At 35.1% G+C, this 19591-nt stretch overlaps 1 protein-coding gene across 2 annotated transcripts; it reads left to right on the top strand.

Moving 5' to 3' along the window:
- Nucleotides 1-11141: 11141 nt before the first annotated feature.
- Nucleotides 11142-16466, top strand: LOC141437712 (uncharacterized). 2 transcript variants are annotated; one of them, XM_074101187.1, is made up of 3 exons: nucleotides 11337-11426; nucleotides 14329-14614; nucleotides 15877-16466. In XM_074101187.1, exons 2-3 carry the CDS (start codon nucleotides 14518-14520, stop codon nucleotides 16290-16292), a joined length of 513 nt encoding a protein of 170 aa, XP_073957288.1. In that variant the 5' UTR covers nucleotides 11337-11426; nucleotides 14329-14517; the 3' UTR covers nucleotides 16293-16466. The 2 variants fall into 2 exon arrangements, with proteins under 2 accessions (XP_073957287.1, XP_073957288.1); XM_074101186.1 differs by lacking the exon at nucleotides 14329-14614 and having other exon boundaries at nucleotides 11142-11426.
- Nucleotides 16467-19591: the final 3125 nt, after the last annotated feature.

Below are 19591 nucleotides of genomic sequence, written 5' to 3'. Positions count from 1 at the left end.
GAATAAAAAAAAGTCAAATTCTGACACAGACAAACTTAATGAGTGACATTGAGCGGAGACACATGAAAGAAATCAAATAAAAAAATGTAACTACTTTTTAACTTTTTTTTGTTAAATATTGTGTTTGTAAATAAAAACTTTTTAGTTACGGACTTTAAAAAACGTAATGAATTAAGAACCGCACTGTTTTACAACGCGTAATTAAATTAATAATTATCTTAATTAATGATTACCTTTTTAACTAAACAGTAAAAGTTAGACCATATTAGTGCCGGTGTAAAAGAATTAACTTCATTTAATCTGTTGAATGTTAACTTAAAGTTAACGGAAATCAAAAATATCACTTTGTGGAGATTACGAGTACTTGTACTACCTACAGTCATTGTTAAAGATATATTTACACTTTTGTACTTTGTCAATGTATGCATTCTGAAAATATTATACAAAAGTTCAAATACGAAGTGACAGCGCGAAGGTAATAAAGTGTAAAGATATCTTTGACTGTACTAAATTGTAATATTTTTAGTGGTTAGTTTATTTGGTCTTCTGCAAAAATCCTGTCTTATTCTACTTATCATCATCATCCCAGCCTATATACGTCCCACTGCTGGGCACAGGCCTCCTCTCAGAACAAGAGGGCTTGGGCCGTAGTTCCCACGCGGGCCCAGTGCGGATTGGGAACTTCACACGCACCATTGAATTGCTTCGCTGGTTTGTGCAGGCCTCCTCACGATGTTTTCCTTCACCGCAAAGCTCGTGGTAAATTTCAAATGTAATTCCGCACATGAATTTCGAAAAACTCAGAGGTGCGAGCCTGGGTTTGAACCCACGACCCTCTGCTTGAGAGGCGATAGGTCAAACCACTAGGCCACCACGGCCTATTCTACTTAAATCATTCAAAATCAGGGTAAACTAAAAGAGTGAAGCTAGTCTAATCTGAATATTCAAGAGCCGTCTGCCCTTAGTTATTAATTTGCATGATTTAGCATACCTAAAACTTGCGGAGACTAAGTATAGCAATGAATATTCCACCGATAATATTTTGGATATTTAAAATGGACTAAAACAATTAATTTACTCATCCGCGACCTTATGATAGCGACGCTTATGCAAGAAATGTGTGTTCATGCAGAGATTCTCTACCTCCACACTATAAAAACATACACGAATCATACTAACACATCTATCGCCACCATCACACTACACTTACGCATTGCTGCATGAACACACATCTCTTGCATAAACGTAGCTATTATAAAGTCGCGGGTGAGCAAAGTAAATATTTCAGTTCATTGATACGGACCTCCGCAAAGTAACGCCTCATTCAATTAATTTTATTATTCAAAACGAGTTGTAGTTTTGTTGTTTTTTAGGGTTCCGGGGCCAAAATGGCAAAAATGGAACCCTTATAGTTTGTTTCGCCATGTCTGTCTGTCTGTCCGTCCGCGGCTTTGCTCAGGGACTGTCAATGCTAGAAAGCTGTAATTTTGCACGGATATAATATGTAAACTATGCCGACAAAATAGTACAATAAATAGTCAAAAATATTTTTTAGGTACCTCCCATAGACGTAAAGTGGGGGTGTTTTTTTTTCTCATCCAACCTTATAGCGTGGAGTATCGTTGGATAGGTCTTTTAAAACCATTAGGGGTTTGCTCAGATGATTTTTCGATTCAGTGATTTGTTTGCAAAATATTCAACTTTAAATTGCAATTTTTCATTAAAATCTAGCGTCCCCCCCTCTAAAATCTTTTTTTTTTAACCGGTCGGAGGAAAATTTTTGAAAAAATTCAGGATGGTGCTACATTTTGAGATTTTACACGGATCCCGTGAGAAATTCGGGATAAAAATAGCCTATGTGTTATTTCAGATGTCCATCTATCGGCAAATCACACACACACACTCATATTTACAAACAAATTTTATGTACAGTCGAATCATTTGATTCAATCATTTGATTGACAGTTCTCACAGTAAGTGTCATAATAAATTGTCTTGTCAAGCAATGCGATGTCACTATGAATTTTTCTACGAAAAGGTTCCACAGGGGGTCAGGATTCGGTTGATTCGAGTGTACATTGTGCGATTGCTATGTTTGGTCCATGTTCAAAGTCACAGCAAAGCATTTTAGCACAAAAACCTTTGTAAAAAGCAAGCTTGCTCAACTAGCTGAGATATCCTGAATTAATATAAAATACTGGGAATAAAACACGTGTGTGCCCCACCGGTGGGATATAAGCATCAGCTCTAAACAGAATCGCAAATAAAATAACGACGTCCTCGTTCCAGAGGGCTGGCTGCGTTTTAAGAGAAACGAACCCAATTAGGGGTGGACTCAAATATGTAGTAACGTAACTGCGTCGATGTTTTTTGAATTGATACGAAACGTATGGGTTCTGTTCAGGGCCGTTTAACCAAGACCATGAGGGGGCACACAAGAAAATAACCCCTTGCGAGTTTTAACTTCCATATGGTATCTCCAAAATTTATCACATGACTACTATTGCTATTGTTTTCATTATTTTTAAAGGTTTGAAAACGAGGAAACCTACAGTATTTCAGTCATTTTAAACACTCACTAGGTCTATAGCTCACAACGCAAAGTACGAGGAGGTACCTACTAGTAGTACTTTAGTCATAATCATAATCATTTATTCATTTGTCCAACATAGGTAACATTTATTTGGTCTTAAATTATGTTTTTTGAGTCTCACTATGTGGTGCCCCAGGGCATACAAATATTGCCTTATATTAAACCTATTTACTAATTTGTATAATTAATCTTAAAATTTAAAATAAACAACGAGTGTCCCAAAGGCTGTATTCTACAAACACCCCAATATCATGCGTACATTTCACTCTCTTATCTTAAGGATAATAATAATATCTAGTATTGCAAACTCTAGCACTACGGTGTAGAAGGCAAGTCAAAGTCAAAGTCAAAATATCTTTATTCAATTTAGGGCAAAACAAGCACTTGTGAATATCAAATAAACAATCTAAAACCTCTGTTGAGAAGAATCCGGCATGAAACTCAACGAGGTATATTTTTTAAACAGATTTACAATATTATTAAATGATATCTATACATCACAAGTATTTAACACAACTTTATTTTTAACACAGTAGGTTCGCTATTTGAAGGGATTGCTAATGCGGATCGGAATTATTTCCAAATATCCCTGTCCATGATATAATCATTAATTTTATAATACGCCTTAGATATTAATGTCATCTTGACAATAGATCTGAATTTTGTATCTGTTTCATTTATAATATTTTTTGGAATATTATTATAAAAACGTATGCAATTTCCCAGAAACGACTTTTTGGTTTTAGCCAGTCTGTAAGATGGAACTTTAAGCTTCTCTGTGTTTCTAATAGCCTTTGGCTTATCGACGTTAGTGGGAAAATCACATATGTTCTTCCTTACATACATGATTATTTCAAAAACATAAAGCGACGGCAGGGTTAGGATACCTGTTTCCTTAAAAAAAGATCTTAAAGATTCACGCGTCTTCAAATTATAAATTGCTCTAATTGCTCTCTTTTAAAAAAAAAAATTGACTCAATGTCTGCAAGAAACTCGCCATGAAGGTTCAGGCTTAATCCTTGATCAACGACTTCTTATAATCATTCGGTTAAGAGTACTTATCGACCCACAATAGTTTATCTTAAAACCCGCATATTTTTTTTAAATGCTGACTGTGGAACCCTAACAAAAATACCGCTTCAGGTTTTGTTGAAATGAATACCACCAATTTGTTTCGATATCCACAAAGGTTTATTTTAATCCAATTTTTGAACAGATTTCATTTTCCGCTCGTTTTCTTATTGCTCAAAACACCTATGAGTTACTTAAGATTTATTTAGGCACATGTCCATAATTGCTGAGATTATTTTGTTTAAATCAGATTTTCCTTTACTTCAAAACTGGAAGAAACACAATACAGACACCAAAAATGTCTAATTGGCTAGATGTGATCTCAAAGCACCCTTAACTAGAGTTGACATGTTGAGTTGTAAGTTTCTGTTAAGTATTTGTGACAAAATATATTCAAACGGACATCCAGAAAATTACACATACTCGTAGAAAATTTGAAAAATTAGAAATGAGTTGTGTTTGATACCATTAAGTAATGGCGAACGCTTGTTAAATCAAAACATATTTATAATTATTATTATTATTAAAATAATACACTAGCAGCTCTCAGAGCTGATGCGTGTATATCACTGCACTTGTGTTTTTAGTCTTTCTTTTTTAAGTGTTTGTCTAGTCTATTTTTAAAACTGTTCACTGAAGGTGCACTTATCACAAGTTCGGGTAGAGCATTCCACGAGTTAACAACACGATAGGGTAAGAAATGTTTCCTAGGGTTGCTTCTACTTGGTTGCTTGATCAGTCTCAAAAATATCAAATATCAATATCTGATCAAAGAAGAAGATTCGTATGTATAAAAGTTGAACTGAAAATGGATTGATTTCAAATAATCTAGCCCCTGGACCACGAACATTACAAGTACTTACAGTTCTAAATATTTGTCACTATTTGTTTGAAAAAGTTAAAAAATATGTTTATCTGTAACACATGTATTTTTTTGGTACAGTCACCAGCACCAATATCTGACACAACAAGCGTGCATAAATATCTGATACGACTCTATTTCAGGGGCCGGAAGGACGTTTCAGATATTTTTGCACGCTCCGCTGTGGCAGACATTAATGCTGATGACTGTACAGGGAGCTAGGCTTGATTGATAAACTACGAGTATGGCATCTCTAGTCATAGGTACTATGTGTTAAGGACCCATCACAAGGAACGCCCACTAAACCCGGCCACTCGGCATGATGTATGACAGAACATCACGTTAATGTCATTGCTTGATTTATGGCTGCGATTAAATGTGTGAAGTGAACCCGTGATCTTCTGGGTATTTTGAGCCGTGAACTATGATAATTTAGTCTATAAATACGCCTCAAACAAATTGGACAGAACGATTGAACAGCGAACTGGGTCTGCGCTTAAACTTCTTCGACTGTCTGTTTTACGTAATTTACAATAGGGATGTTGACACCATTAAAAAATAATTCGAAGACACGACTCCAGTAAAAAAAACGCTTTATTTTAGCCTTCGATCAACGATTCGTTGATTTGAGCCCTGAAAACCAGATTAATTTTCGATTAACTGCAAAATAAGTTTGTTTGTTGCTTTAAAACAAATAAATAGTTAGTTGATTGAGTTGACGAATAAGTGACGTCATATGTTGCTATTTCCATTCAAACTCTATGGGAGAATTGTGTTTTGACAGCTCATAAAAAGTACGTCACTTAAGTTCATACAATCAGTCAACATTTTATTTGAGCTCTATAAAAAACCGAGACCGTCAAACTGCAGGGCACAGGCCTCTTCTCAGAATCAGAGGGTTTGGGTTGCAGTTCCCAGCCTAAGAAAACTTTTAGAAAAATACACACCGTAATTGGATTCACAAAACTTCGTCATTGTTTTTATCGGCACACGCTACCACTGACAAATGTTATTTCAAACTCATGAGTAAAATTGCCGTTTAAGTGTTTCTATTCTTATTGCGGCTTGATTTATGATTGTACATAATATATCCCGACATAAGTCACCTAGCTTTGAGAATTAACCTAAATACCCACGTGAGTTAAAAAATCCTTTAGTTCCATGTGACAATTTCAACATGTAAACTAGATTGCTCGTTGAATTAGCAAAGGAGGGTCCTGCCTGGCAAATGGCAGTAGTAAGTCGTCAGTTGTGCAGCTAAATTAGGACGCATAATTATACGCAGGGAAGTCTAGTTAGAGACAGACAAACTGCCAAAGTTGGAATTGCTAGTGAGTGTAGTGCATAGCGGACTTAATGGTCCTGATCAAACAAAGTGAAGGTGGTAGCTGCATTGCAACCCTAGGGTGGCAAAATGCGAAATATCTAAGTCATTTGTGATGCGATCCAAGGTAAAAGTAATTAAAATGCCATATCGGCTCTTTCCCTGATAATAGTAACTAGCATATGAAGCCGATACGACAGTTATCGGAAAGAGGGTTTTCTTACTCAGCGTGTGTGTATCACAGATATAGATTACACTAGATAACGCAATTTACCCTCCGGGTAAAAAAACTAACAGAAAAATAAAAATTGGGAAATTTTGCGAATGGAAAAATCACTTGCAGTAAAATTCGATTTTCGGAAAATCATCACCACACACTAACGCAAACACCTCAATCTGTATGAAAACCAACCTTGTCACTTTTCAGCGGTCAGTCTTTGTATGGGGATGGGGCCAAACCCGACGTTTGGTCGGGGTTCGGACACGCGAAGTAGATGCATTTGCGTAATCTAGTGTAAGCTATATCTGTGGGGTGCATGCAATTTTGCGCGTTCTTTTAGCCAGGAAGCGGGGGTATAGTGTTAGGTACAATTGCGACTACTCGTACAACATGCGAGACGAGCGCGCTGCGGCAGTGTCCTGCAACGCGCGTCAAAACTAAGTCAGGAAATAATTTGGCTCCAGTAATGGAAAGTAAGATGGTTCTTTACGAGGAAGAAGGGTTTATATTAAAAAAATACAATGTATTAGACAGTGTGAAGCTTGGTTTCACTCTACGTATTTTAGTGGCCGTATGAACATGCTGTAATTACGGATGCTGAGTTTGTGGCGGACATTAAGTAGAATTCCAATTTTCTACTTTAAATGTTTTGCGCCTGAGGGACGCTAAAATCTACTATTAGTTTCGTAGTCATTATAATATTATGACAGTAAAATGCACGAGTACCTTTCATCTGGCAAAACCTTATTTGTCAGAAACTCACATCATAACACACATCACATAAATTTGTTTCGCATAAGAATTATTTCGCATAAAGTGTATTTGGCAAAAGAGTAATTTCGCATAATTTATCATAGAACACATAACACCTCTCAAGACAGTACGCTCTTAAGCGACTCCGCAGACATTTTAGTGGTGCCTTACGCTCGGCAGTACAATGGTACCAAAACCATAATAGTCAAGCGATAAAAAATTATGTCATCCTTCTTCTTCTGAGGCCTTATTAAGTAGACATAACTATGACACGAACTTTAGTTCTCAAAGCACACGTTATGGCATGTACTCGTAGAAGATTAATTCGCTTAATCACAAGTTCATCGGCCATCAAAATGGAACAGACTATTTAACTCCAACGTGAGCTAGGGATGCGCAGAGGTCGATCAATGGTATAATAATATATCGATAGAATTAATGTATATATCGATATGTACCCTTATTGTTCAAAGTCAAATTGTACAATTCTATCGGTTAGCCAATCCGAAATACGGAAATTCTTCGAAGAACTAAAGTCACTGACATAGATGGAAAAATATGCAAATTGAAGTGGCAATGGGCAGGCCATATCGCTCGAAGAACAGATAACCGTTGGGGGAGAAAAGCTCTTGAGTGGCGACCACGAACCGGAAGACGAAGCGTTGGCAGGCCTCCCACCAGGTGGACTGACGACATCGTGAGAGTTACGGGAAACCGGTGGATGCAAGTGGCGAGTTGTCGTTCATTGTGGCGTTCTAAGGGGAGGCCTTTGTCCAGCAGTGGACGTCTTTCGGCTGATGATGATGATAATGATCGGTTAGCCGTTGTTCGGTAATTGTAAAATGCACAAACGACGAGTTACATTGACGTGACGTGACACTTAAGAAATACATCAAAAAAGCTTATATCTTTGTTATCTTGTGCCAAATAAAAACAATCAAGTGGGACTTTAAAAATGTGATATAAAAAAATCTTTACACTGTTTTAAACTGTAAGAGTCAGGCTACTAATTGTTTATTAGAAAAAAATGTTTTTATTTGATATGTTGAATATTACCTTATAGTATTGCATTGTATTTATAACTTTTTATTGTATATCAAACACAAAAAGTTAACGGAAACAAAAAATAACACGTTGTATAATACACAGGCTTATATGCAAATCCGCAGTGCGATGGTTATTTCCGCAGGGAGCGCAGATATCAATTATTTACCGATTAATTACTACCAGTGGTCGTTGTCATTTATTAATTTGCAACTAGAATTTATCCACTGCTTTGCTCGTGTGACAGGAAATGTGGGATTCGAATTTAAATCTCGAGATTTCTCTAAACCTCCATGGGTATTGGTTTTCACTGATGTTGCAAAAAATACATTTATCATATACTATACACATCTTTAGCCTTAGTGGTAGAAACTTTGCGATTTATTTATCAGTGTACATCCGGCTCCTTTGGGAGTATCAGAGTAAAAAGAAGCATGCGATGACGAAAATTTATCTCGTTATACAGTTATGTGCTTGTAAAATAAATAACAAAATTTATATTCATCAACCATTATAGCTGTAAAAATAATTAAAAGAAATGATTAGCTTATATGTAGAGGTTGATTTCTGAAAGTACTACACCGATTTTAAATATTTTTACACTATCTCAAATCAACACAGCCCACTTTTGGAAAAACATCTTCATCCTAGTTAAGTAAATTCTGAGATGTCCCAGAGAAGTCTGACTAGTCACAGTTCAAAAATATTGACCACAAACTGAAATCGCATTAGAAAAACAAATCAGTAACAGTTAAAATAATAATACATTCATCTACCAATACAGCCATCTAAGACTACACTCAACACCATAAGTAAACTAATTTGCTAAATGAAGTTCGGAATTTGAAAAAAAAAAACAACTATTTTTCTATCTCATTTCAATCTTCAGGAAAATAAAAAAACCGACGATTACCGAGTGACATTAACATTTTGTTTGTATTGTAGACAACGTTATCGCCAATTCGCTTATAATGACAAGATATTGCCACATTATTGACATTAACTGAAGTGATTTCTATCGATAAATGGACACCCCTAACAGCGATATCGTCGTCGTAAAGACGAACTGCTCATTATTTCCGAATTTAACGGTGATTGCCTCGCACACACCGCCATTTACAATATTAGCCGAGCCATCATCGGTAACTGGATGAGCGTTGCCAAGAATCTGATGTGATTTGGATGCATAACCTATATCCATAAAAATGTGAAAGAGCCACAGGCTTTGGCTAATGCATGCATAATTAATCCTTGGAGTATGTCTCTCGAAAGTATAGAAACTCATCAGCTTCCAGTTTCTGTATTTTTTTTTTACTTTTTAAGTAGTTTCTCACCGTCATCCCTTGTGATTCAAGGTCTATTTTTAGTGATACATAGAAGTGTTGTGACAAATGCATAAAATGCCATTTTACTCGAGCAGCAGGCGAGGATTGATAGTAAAGTCGAGGGAAAAATGGGTGTTATGAACAACTAGTTATACACTTTTCACTTCAACTACGAGGAAATTAAACAGCAGCAGTCGAAACAAATATTTTTAAGCATTTTACTATACATTTTTAATTTAGTAGTATTATCTAGGTTTATAAAATATATCAATATAAAACACGAATTATTTAAATAAACAAAATAAAACTTTTTGTTCCTGGCTGTTGGCGCGTGATTGTCTTGATCTTAGACGAAGACTTACTACTTCAGCACTAGATCTAGGCATCATTAAAAGTCATTTTATGTCGCGTAGATCTAGCATAAATAATATGAGGTGTACGAGCATAAGTGAACAAGATTTTTTGATGCCCTTTTTGTAACATTTCGTGATCCATTAAATATTATACACAAACCCCTTTATTTTAACTTCAATATCTAGAAATCGTTAAAAACAATACATAAATCATTATTTAATTTCCCTTGCATGATTTGATCGCAAGATTGCAATGCCGAGTTGCAACCAAAATTGCTTGAAGCGGTTTGGTCTGTGCGCCTAATAGGTCCCAAACATGCTAGGTTATTATCCATGGCTCCGTATCCGGGAGCGCCAAAGTTCGCATACTCTTCAATAGTCATACCGTATTTTTTGTCCGAATCATCGTTTGTCATAATTTTTATCCCACTGAAACTTTACAGTTTTCTGAAATTATTAAATGGTCAATCTACAATAATAATAATAAATTTCTATATTTAGGTATTTTTTTAACCCATACAAATTACAGTTAAAAATTAAAATTAAAAATCACAATCAATACATGTCATAATCATAATGTATGTATGTATGTAAATACTTTATTGTACATAAAACACAAAAATAATACAAAAATAAAAAACAACAAAACAAGAGTACAAAGGCGAACTTATCCCTAAAAGGGATCTTTTCAAGTTAACCTAAACAGGAAAGAACAACAACATAAACATAACAATAACAACATAATCATTAACATTTCATTACATTACTACACTATACATTAATATACCTATTACAATATAATACCATTACATTACATTAATATACCTATAGAAAACTATAGGTTAGGTTAGGTTTGTTTTGTAACAATTCGGAATAATTATTGGATTCAGAGAACAAATAGTTATGACAAACGATCGTTCTGACAAACATTAGGTACATTCGGACTTCTTATAAGTATGCGAGCCGATATGGACCCCCCAAAGACCTTTTGTTTTCAGACTAAATCAAACAAAATATCTCAAATAAATCCTAAAAATATTATTTTTGCGAAAGTTTTTGAATGTGTGTGTTTGTTACAGGTGTCCCCTATTTCACATAACATTGAACAGGCATAATGATAGTAAAAATCATAACTTATTTAGCATAATGATGTGTCCGTACAATTGAAAATTACTATAACTTTAATTGTCATAAAATAAATTCGCATAATTTTATCAAGTGAGCGAATTAATTGGATCAGGTCAATACTGACTCAGTTAGCTTAGTTTCAAAAGGTTAAGGTGGGAGCAAAACTCATAGGGTATGTGATGGTATTTTCAAAAATCAGTTTCCCGTAGCTACTCGCAAATAACTCGGAAATTGTATTTGTAAATTTAGACATCGTGCTTCTCTCATCCAGTATATCCGCTTCAGTGAAAACACAAACATATGTTACATTACATGTCACAATACTCTCCATATTTAACATTACGTGAAAATTATTTAGACGTACGTAACACTTTCTCAACTACAGTATTTACCACACAATTATCACATGAAACCTCTTTGCGTCGATACCGCCGCTTTGGCATTACACTTCACGCTTTGGTCCAAATCAGTTAGCATAAAAAATATATATTTTTTCTTTTTCGCGGCATTATCCGATGGACTGTGGCTTAAGGTGGATTAAGTTTCAAAAATAAACGACGACGTTTCTTAATTTAATTTATAAGGTTTTAAAAATACTTAATAAAGTAGATTATTGACTGACTAAGAAAAAAGAAAAAATGAATTTCTTTGTGATTTTCGTGTGGTTTGGTTTGGGTTTAGTTGAGGCTTCAGAAGAAATTAAAGAAGTGGATTTAATCGAGCCCCGAGGACACGCAAAATATGCATTGTTAAGTAAGTAATTCTTCCTTTATTTTAATAAAGCTTACTTTTTATACTTTATACTTTATTTATTAAACAGGCAATAGTTCAAAACTACAGTGACCTGAATACATATAAGTGTAAATTATATTGCAATTGTAAATTGATAGTAATATACTGCCCTGATAAGCCGAAAAGCTCTATCTCAATCAGAGTAAGTTTTGAGGAAATCGGCTTTTTGTAAATTGTATTATCGCAACTTCAAAAACAATGCTTTTTAAAGATGTTAAAACTTATTTACAAGTATTTTGGACCATATATATTATTGACATAAGCGCCGCTATTTTGATTAGAAAATAAGGCGTAACTTGAGATAATGCTCTTCCTTGAGATTGTCTTTATAAAGATGAACTTACCACCTTTTACTTTGTAAATTGAATGCCGTTGATGGTAGGTAACTATTTTGAAGCGTTTTCAGCCTATGTTATGACATACGGCTGTTTGGTTTCGTAAAAATTACATAGCACTACAATGACAAACGGCATAATCTCATAGTCATAGTAATATAAGGAAAAGTTGAGATATGAAACAACTTATTAGTGATTTTTTTAAACGTTTTAAGTTGGATAGCGCTACTAGCGCATTAGATGCAAAATTCGTTTAGCTATCGATTGGAACAAAAGGGCAAGGGGAATCGAACTAAAAGGGCGTATCTCAGATATAGCGCCTTACGGCTTAGAGGGCAGTATATTTATTTACAGCTTTTTGAAATAAAAAATACAAGCATATATAAGAAATTCACAAAAGGATGGTCAAATGTATACAAATAAAATTACAATGTCAAATTGGAATAAAATTAAAAAATAATAATAAAAGCTTTGAATATGAAACTACCGTGAGATTCATATTAAATTAACATAATTAATTAAGCAACGCGACTTGCCTTGCCAGTCGCGTTTTTTCGAGAGGAAGGGCTGCGAATTAGCCCGAAACATGTCCAGCTAAACTCGATTTAAGACGTGAGTTATCCGGATAAATTTAATTTAATATGAATAATAAAAGCATTGATTAACAGTAAAATAAAAATATGTCAATGTAATAATATCAAGAAACGTAAAAATGTCGCAATAACTGAAACTTAAATTATGAAATACAGCAAAATTTCAATATAAAATCATGGAAATAAAGATAATTACAACTTTAACGTCAAATTTAGGAAGTAGAAACAATTTATGAAATAAATAGAGCAAAATAATAAAATGTCAATGATACAAAATAATTATAAAATCAAAATTACGTCGCAAAACGTGAAAAATCATCAAATGAAATATAAAAAATCAAGGTGTAAATCAATGCAGACTGTACTCGTAATATTACTTCAATAAATTATATTATACCTATTTGTGAGATAAATTTAGATAGCAAGAGAGTAATGCAGACTCAACCGAAGTTTTAGGAACGCTGCTCCTGGGGGCCCAGTGTTGGGGCGTCCACAGGAGTTGAGTACACTGATTTCTTGTTAGTGCTAGGTTTTTGAGAATTTTGGATTTGTTTTTTTTTGCGTTTCGTTGTTCCTTTTTAAAAGGCGTTTGGTTCATATCTACGTTCGATCTTGCTATCGATTCAGATTAATTAAAATTATTTAGAAACAAATGACCACCTTGTGCTAGCTAGACGGTAAATTGATAGAAATACGGAACATTTGCATTAAATAAATTATAATTATCCACGATCGCAATTGTCATACACTAAAAGGACATCTAGAAAGAGTGAAGAATTTCAATACGTCCATAGCCATAGAAAAAACTCTTCTAATCTTTTATAAATTCAACTGGTAAAAATGGTGGAATTCGTATAATTCAATCTTGAATTCCCAGTGTAAGCAAATCCTCTGGCTGTGAACCACGATTTCAATGCTTCGGAAATGAATCTAGAATTTTACTGGCATGTCTGGAATGTTATTACTAGTTTTAAGGAATATTTTTGTGGAATAAAGTTTATTGATCTGATTTGACATTACGTATAATTGTAAAAAATCGCTGGCGCTCTTGCGACCTTAGGGGCAAAAATATGGTACATATTATGTGAGTTGGATGATAATGCAGAAAAAAATACTGTTTTTAAAATGAAATTCTTCACAAGTAACTTATTTATTTTTGGATTTGAGAGTGCATCAAATAGTAATTGTTTGCCACAAGCTTGTTTGTGGCAAAATATTGGGTGTAACTATATGACGCCGGTGAAAAATAATCTGTCTCTGTTAGTCTTATTGTAAATTGTATTTCACCGTCACTCTCTCTGTTTGTGTTTATTTTAATATCAGGCCCTTTCCTTGCCACAATATAGGGATAGTTGGGCGAGATATGGATTTTAACATCTGTAATTGGTCGGATAACCTCTCTGCTAAGTTCTGCCTCAATGGAAGCACACCTTAAAACTTATTAAACTTACAAGAGAATGAATGAAGCAGAAGGAATACTTACTAAATTATTTCTGCTTGCCAAGCAAACTAGAGCTAAGAAAGTTTTAATTAAATAATTGACCTAATTTTAAAATTCACAATTACTGAGAGTGCTGTTTCTGTACTGACTTAGAAACAAAGAACAGAAAATTTCCATATTTTAACTTATTGTTTTAATTTAAGCAAAAATCAGGAGAGTTTTTTTTCGTATAGGATGGAAAACGAGCAATTGAGTCTCCTGATGGTAAGAGACCACCACTGCCCATAAACATCTGCAACACCAGGGGTATTGCAGATGCGTTGCCAACCTAGAGGCCTAAGAAATAAGAGGCATAAGAGATATTTAGCTATAATTATTCCGCCAAAATAGTACATCAATAATGGAAATGTCCATAGATTTTTAAAATGAAAAAGACACGCCAGTTGAAAATCATCGTGGCCTTGATCAGGTTCTAAAAAAACTTTTTGTTGCAGCGCATTTAGCGTTCCTTTTGGCTGCCAAAGTGGGACTATACAAGATTATACTAGGCATTGCTCTCGTGGTTGCAAGTATGAAACTAATGGTAGTCATGGCTTGGGCCCTGGCTATTTTCAAATACGTACCCGACGTGTGGCCGAAATATAAACAAGTTGACGCAACTTATCACGGATTCGATAAGTACCATGATACAATTGGATTTGAAAAGTACCACGAAAGCACTGGCACCACGTCTAGTAATTTCTTGGACTTCGTATTGGGATATTTTAGGCAGTGAATTAGGTAAGGCTATTCAGGAATTATTTAAGTACCTTTTAAAAAAAAACAAAGAAGTAGACGTCAATCAGACACAGATATCAGGTGTGAAATTACGTCACATGACATCAAAATGCGGTCACAGAAAGTGCATTCTAATTTTTATTTTTTTAGAAAGAGACAGAATCCTAGCTTCATTTTTGTTCGTATCTTCCTTATTTTTAAACAGATATTGATGATTTTTACGGAATTCGTTTTATTTTTCAGTTTTTTATAAAATAAAATAAATTGTGTTCCTGCATATATGCTCTATTCCGAGTGCGTTATATCCTAGTCAATAAAAATTGTGCCAGTGACATTTTTATTAGCTGCTGTGCTGTTAATTATGTTCTTCTTTTCCTTTACTTGTTAAATACGGATTTACTTTTCATTAATATTGTAGTAATAGAGGAAAAAGTAACTCGTTTTAGTAAAAAAAAAATCTGCCAAGCTTCTTTTTCGACACGTTTTTCTTCGATAAATGGTTGTTCCGAAAGCACTGGCAGACTAAAAACAAAGACATTTAAAAGACCCATTTGTGCCCTATTTGCAAAATATAATTATGATTACTGTATTAAGATTGATGGTAGTTTGATAAATGGATTATTGTGAAAATGCGTTCAGGTACTTGCCTCTATCATATCAGTTTTGATTATACCATTCTTTATTACAAGTAATAATATTTGTAGACAAAAATAATTACGAACAATACAATACAAAACAAAGACTCTTTATTGTACACCAGACATAGTAAGCGATACAGAAAACAAATTATAAATTACAAGGTGAGCAATAAGCGGCCTTATCGCTAAGAGCGATCTCTTCCAGGCAACCTTTTTTACAGAAAGAAGGAAGGACTATAACAACAAGTGGTGCATCAAAGTAGATCAGTAAATTAACGTAACAGCAATACATCTACGAATACATACATAATTATATCGTACATATAATATACGTCCAAAATAAATATAGGTAGTGAGATAAACAGCAACAAATAAATAAATAAATAAATTAAATAAGGCTATTTAAAGTAATAGTTAGGAGTTTATAGTGACAAACCAAACATTGCAGATTGATCATCACATTTGAAAAAAAAAATAGGGACTATATTTTTGAAATTTTCGTTACAATGGACTAAAAACACTTGTAGTCTTTTGCACAAAGCAATAGAGCCAGCACAAACTTTTAACAATGACCCAGGATGCTTGATGTGAGTATGGTTTTAAATGATTTAATCTCCTTGTCCCCAGTTCACTTCTTCTACGCGGTGGCCACGAAGCTGATCGTACTAAAAATAGTCTACGGCATCATCTTCTTTGTGGTCATCTCAAAAGCCTGGCATTTCGTGCTCTGGTTCATCCACTATCTAAAAGAGAAGAAGCACGAGCATGAATACATCGAGATTGACCATGACCATCATGAATATGGTCATCATGACTTCGGCCATCACCATGACTTTGACCACGGTCATCATGAATATGACCACGGTTATCATGGCTACGGTCATGGCCATCACGGCTCCGGGCATCATGACTATGGTCACCACGACCACGAGCCTTATAAAGGGCAAGGTTATGGTTCTTATGTTAAGGATGACTATTATCCTCAAAAAAAGAAAGGAATGTATGATGCTGATGGGTCCTATTCTGTAAAAGGTGCGAGATAATTTAAGTTTTAAACAATTTATATATCTTAGAAAAGTTTGCTTTATTTATATTATCTATCTTAGAAAAGTATAATTTAATGGTTTTTGAATAATTTAATTAGGTTAGAAATACATCTGTCGTAACAAAGTTTATAAAAGTCATCTTTAGTTTATTTACCTTTTACGATTTTATTCTTATTTATTGTTAAATTTAGTTAATAAAAAACTAGTCTTTAGAATTATAAGTTCTTTGTAATAAAATATACTTTTCTGTAATTTATTCAAACTTAGAAAAACATGCTCACTACGATATTTGTATTTATGGTATCATCAGTATTTACTTTGTTGTATTGTGTAATTTAGGGTAAAACATAACTTATAATAGGTACATGTATACCTACTCTTAGTCAGGAGTCCACAAAACTTATATAAGTAGGTACTTTAGCTGCAGGAGTCACCTAGCGGTTGACTGTTACAATAGGTACCCTATTATCACCTAATTGATCTTTACACGAACATAAAGAAGAAATCATTTCAGAATTTTTCCACATCCTAAGAAATTTCATTACAATACGATCCTTAAACCTACGACGTTAAGAGTCAACCGTACAAAAAGCGAGAACACCTTTAGTGTGCTCATTAAAAATAATAAGCCCACGCGAGAAATTGTCGACGCTTTGATAATCGCCCCTTCCTTGATCACTGGGAATGACAGGGGGGCGATTCTGGCATCTCGATCGAGTGGTATTTTGGAATGTTGGGTAGCGTAACGGTTGGAGGTCGAATTCATTCGATTGAAAATTTGAATATACCGCGATTGTTTTCTGATTTGTCCCTCAGTGCGTCTTTTTCGTTCCATTTTGGGTAGAAAAATAGCTATTTTAGCGACAAAAGTTTACTTTTTATTCGACTGCTGGAAGAAGGGTTATTTTTTGGTGCGTTTTTACGGTGATTTAAACGACGGATTGAATTTGAGGTTTTTATCATTATAATAGTCACGGTGACATAGGATATATAATACTAAACTACACACACACACACACACACACACACACACACACACTACACACTATATAATACTATACTATTTTGAAAATGCATTTATAAATAAATATATAATTCATTCCACATCAAGGTGGTTAATGATTTCTTTAGAGTAGAGTTAGGGGCTGTTTCACCATCCATTGATTAGTGTTAACTGACGGTTAAATGTGATGCCGTCACTATTTGTTTTGTCCGAATTAACGGAGACGGTATCACATTTAACCGCCAGTTAACACTAATCAATGGATGGTGAAACAGCCCCTTAGCATCATTTATTTATTTTATTAAAGCAATCTAAATAAAGGGTATAGTTTTTTATTTATTTCGGCTTTGACTTGTAATCGTCATCTTATTTTGAATATACGCTTCTACAACCGAATTATTTAGTTTCAATTATTAGTCTAAGATCCATTAAAGTTAGGTGCTGACCTGTGTGCGTGCGTGCTTCATGCGAGTTTGTGTGCGTTCTGAGAATAATAGTCTTCTTCTAAGAGCTTTTATACCCGCTGAGGGTGAGCTGGCGACGTTGCATTTTTCTTAGTTTTTTTTTGTTTCCAATAATTATGCGTGATAGACTTATATTCTTTAAAAACTAATTAATGTTTATTAACGGTTTTTCAAGAAAATAAAAGTCTATAACGAATAATTATTGGAGTAGACACATTAACTTATATATTAAAAACAATTCTATCAGACCAAATTTTAAATTTTCATTCAATTTTTATGGAATAGGTAATCGAGAAAACTAACAAAAATGCAACGTTGCCAGCTCAGCAGGTATAAACGCTACTTACTAAGTCGCTATACTATTAGCAGAGTGACCGTGGTGGTCCATTTACGATCAGTAATCAGCATCCTAGCCTATTACTCCTGGGCACAGGCCTCCTCTCACAATGAGAGGGCATAGGCCTTAGTTTCCACGCGGGCCCCTATGCGGATTGGGAACTTCACACGCACCATTGAATTGCTTCGCACGTGTGTGCAGGTTTCCCCACGATTTTCCTTTACCGTAAAGCTCGTGGTGAATTTCAAATGTAATTTCGCACATGTTTCGAAAAACTCAGAGATGCGAGCTAGGGTACGATCCTCTGCTTCAGAGGCGATAGAAAAAAAAGCCGTGGTGGCCCAGTGGTTGACGATCAGTAATAGATAATAATAAATAAATATTAAATAAAAAAAAAAATACTCAATATTCGTCCGCATCGTACTTGGCCCAAAAGTACCCAGTACCCACAACCCCAGCGGTATTGCCCCTTTGTATGGCCAACGAGACCCGCTGGATTAAGTACGACCCGGAACGGGGGCCACTTCCTCTGTCCCTCATCCTGCGCCCCAACTCCCAAACCGACGACCTGGCGTCCACCCCCCAGAGGCCAGCCGGCTCGACCGCAAATGGCACAAAGTACGTCGGTTCCAAGGCTGAGTATTTAGGCCCTTCGACAAATAAATAAATATCATGGGACACTTGACACCAATTGACCTAATCCCAAATTAAGCAAAGCTTGTACTATGGATAGGTACTTACTTATAATAGATAAATACATATTGAACATTATGATTGATTTTTTGGAGTCTTTTTGTATTTTTTATTTCAACTCCAAATTTGTTACTTTACGGGTATCCCGTGAAACCATATCGAAAATATAAACTGAGACCCATGCACAGAAAAACCAGAAAAAGAGACCAGCACTGGGAATCGAACCCAGGTCCTCAGCATTCCGTGCTGCGTGCTATAACCCCTACACCACCGCTGGACAAATTTGTTACTACAAAAAGACTCCAAAAAACCAATCATAATTTGATTACTTAGTAGCGACATCTCTTGTCTGGGTGAGCGGTTGGTTCCGAATGAGTGTGACGTCTGTCGACGCAACATAGATGTCGCTAGTGCTGCTGCTTAAGTAGCAAAGTAGAAATAAGCAACCTGAGATACTTATGTATGCATAGGAAAAAATCGTGTCTAGATTCCTGTCCAGCAGTGGTGTAGGGGTTATAGCACGCAGCACGGAATGCTGAGGACCAGGGTTCGATTCCCAGTGTTGGTCTTTTTTTTTGGTTTTTCTGTGCATCCATATCTCAGTTTGTATTTGCGACATATTGAACATCCAAGACCCGAGAACAGCCCCGGCCGGGAATCGAACCCGGGTTCTCAAGCTTCGTAGTCAGGTTCTCTAACCACTTGGCCATCTGGTCGTCATTGTAGTAAACCAGTAGTGAAACTTTATGAAGACTTTCTTGGAATAACCTAACCAAGAAAGAGTTAGTTCAATATCTCA

Source organism: Choristoneura fumiferana, chromosome 18 (genome assembly GCF_025370935.1).
Source record: "Choristoneura fumiferana chromosome 18, NRCan_CFum_1, whole genome shotgun sequence".
Taxonomy (NCBI): Eukaryota; Metazoa; Arthropoda; class Insecta; order Lepidoptera; family Tortricidae; genus Choristoneura; species Choristoneura fumiferana.
The sequence above is the reverse complement of the archived record's forward strand: the minus strand, read 5'-3'. Positions and strand labels throughout refer to the sequence as shown.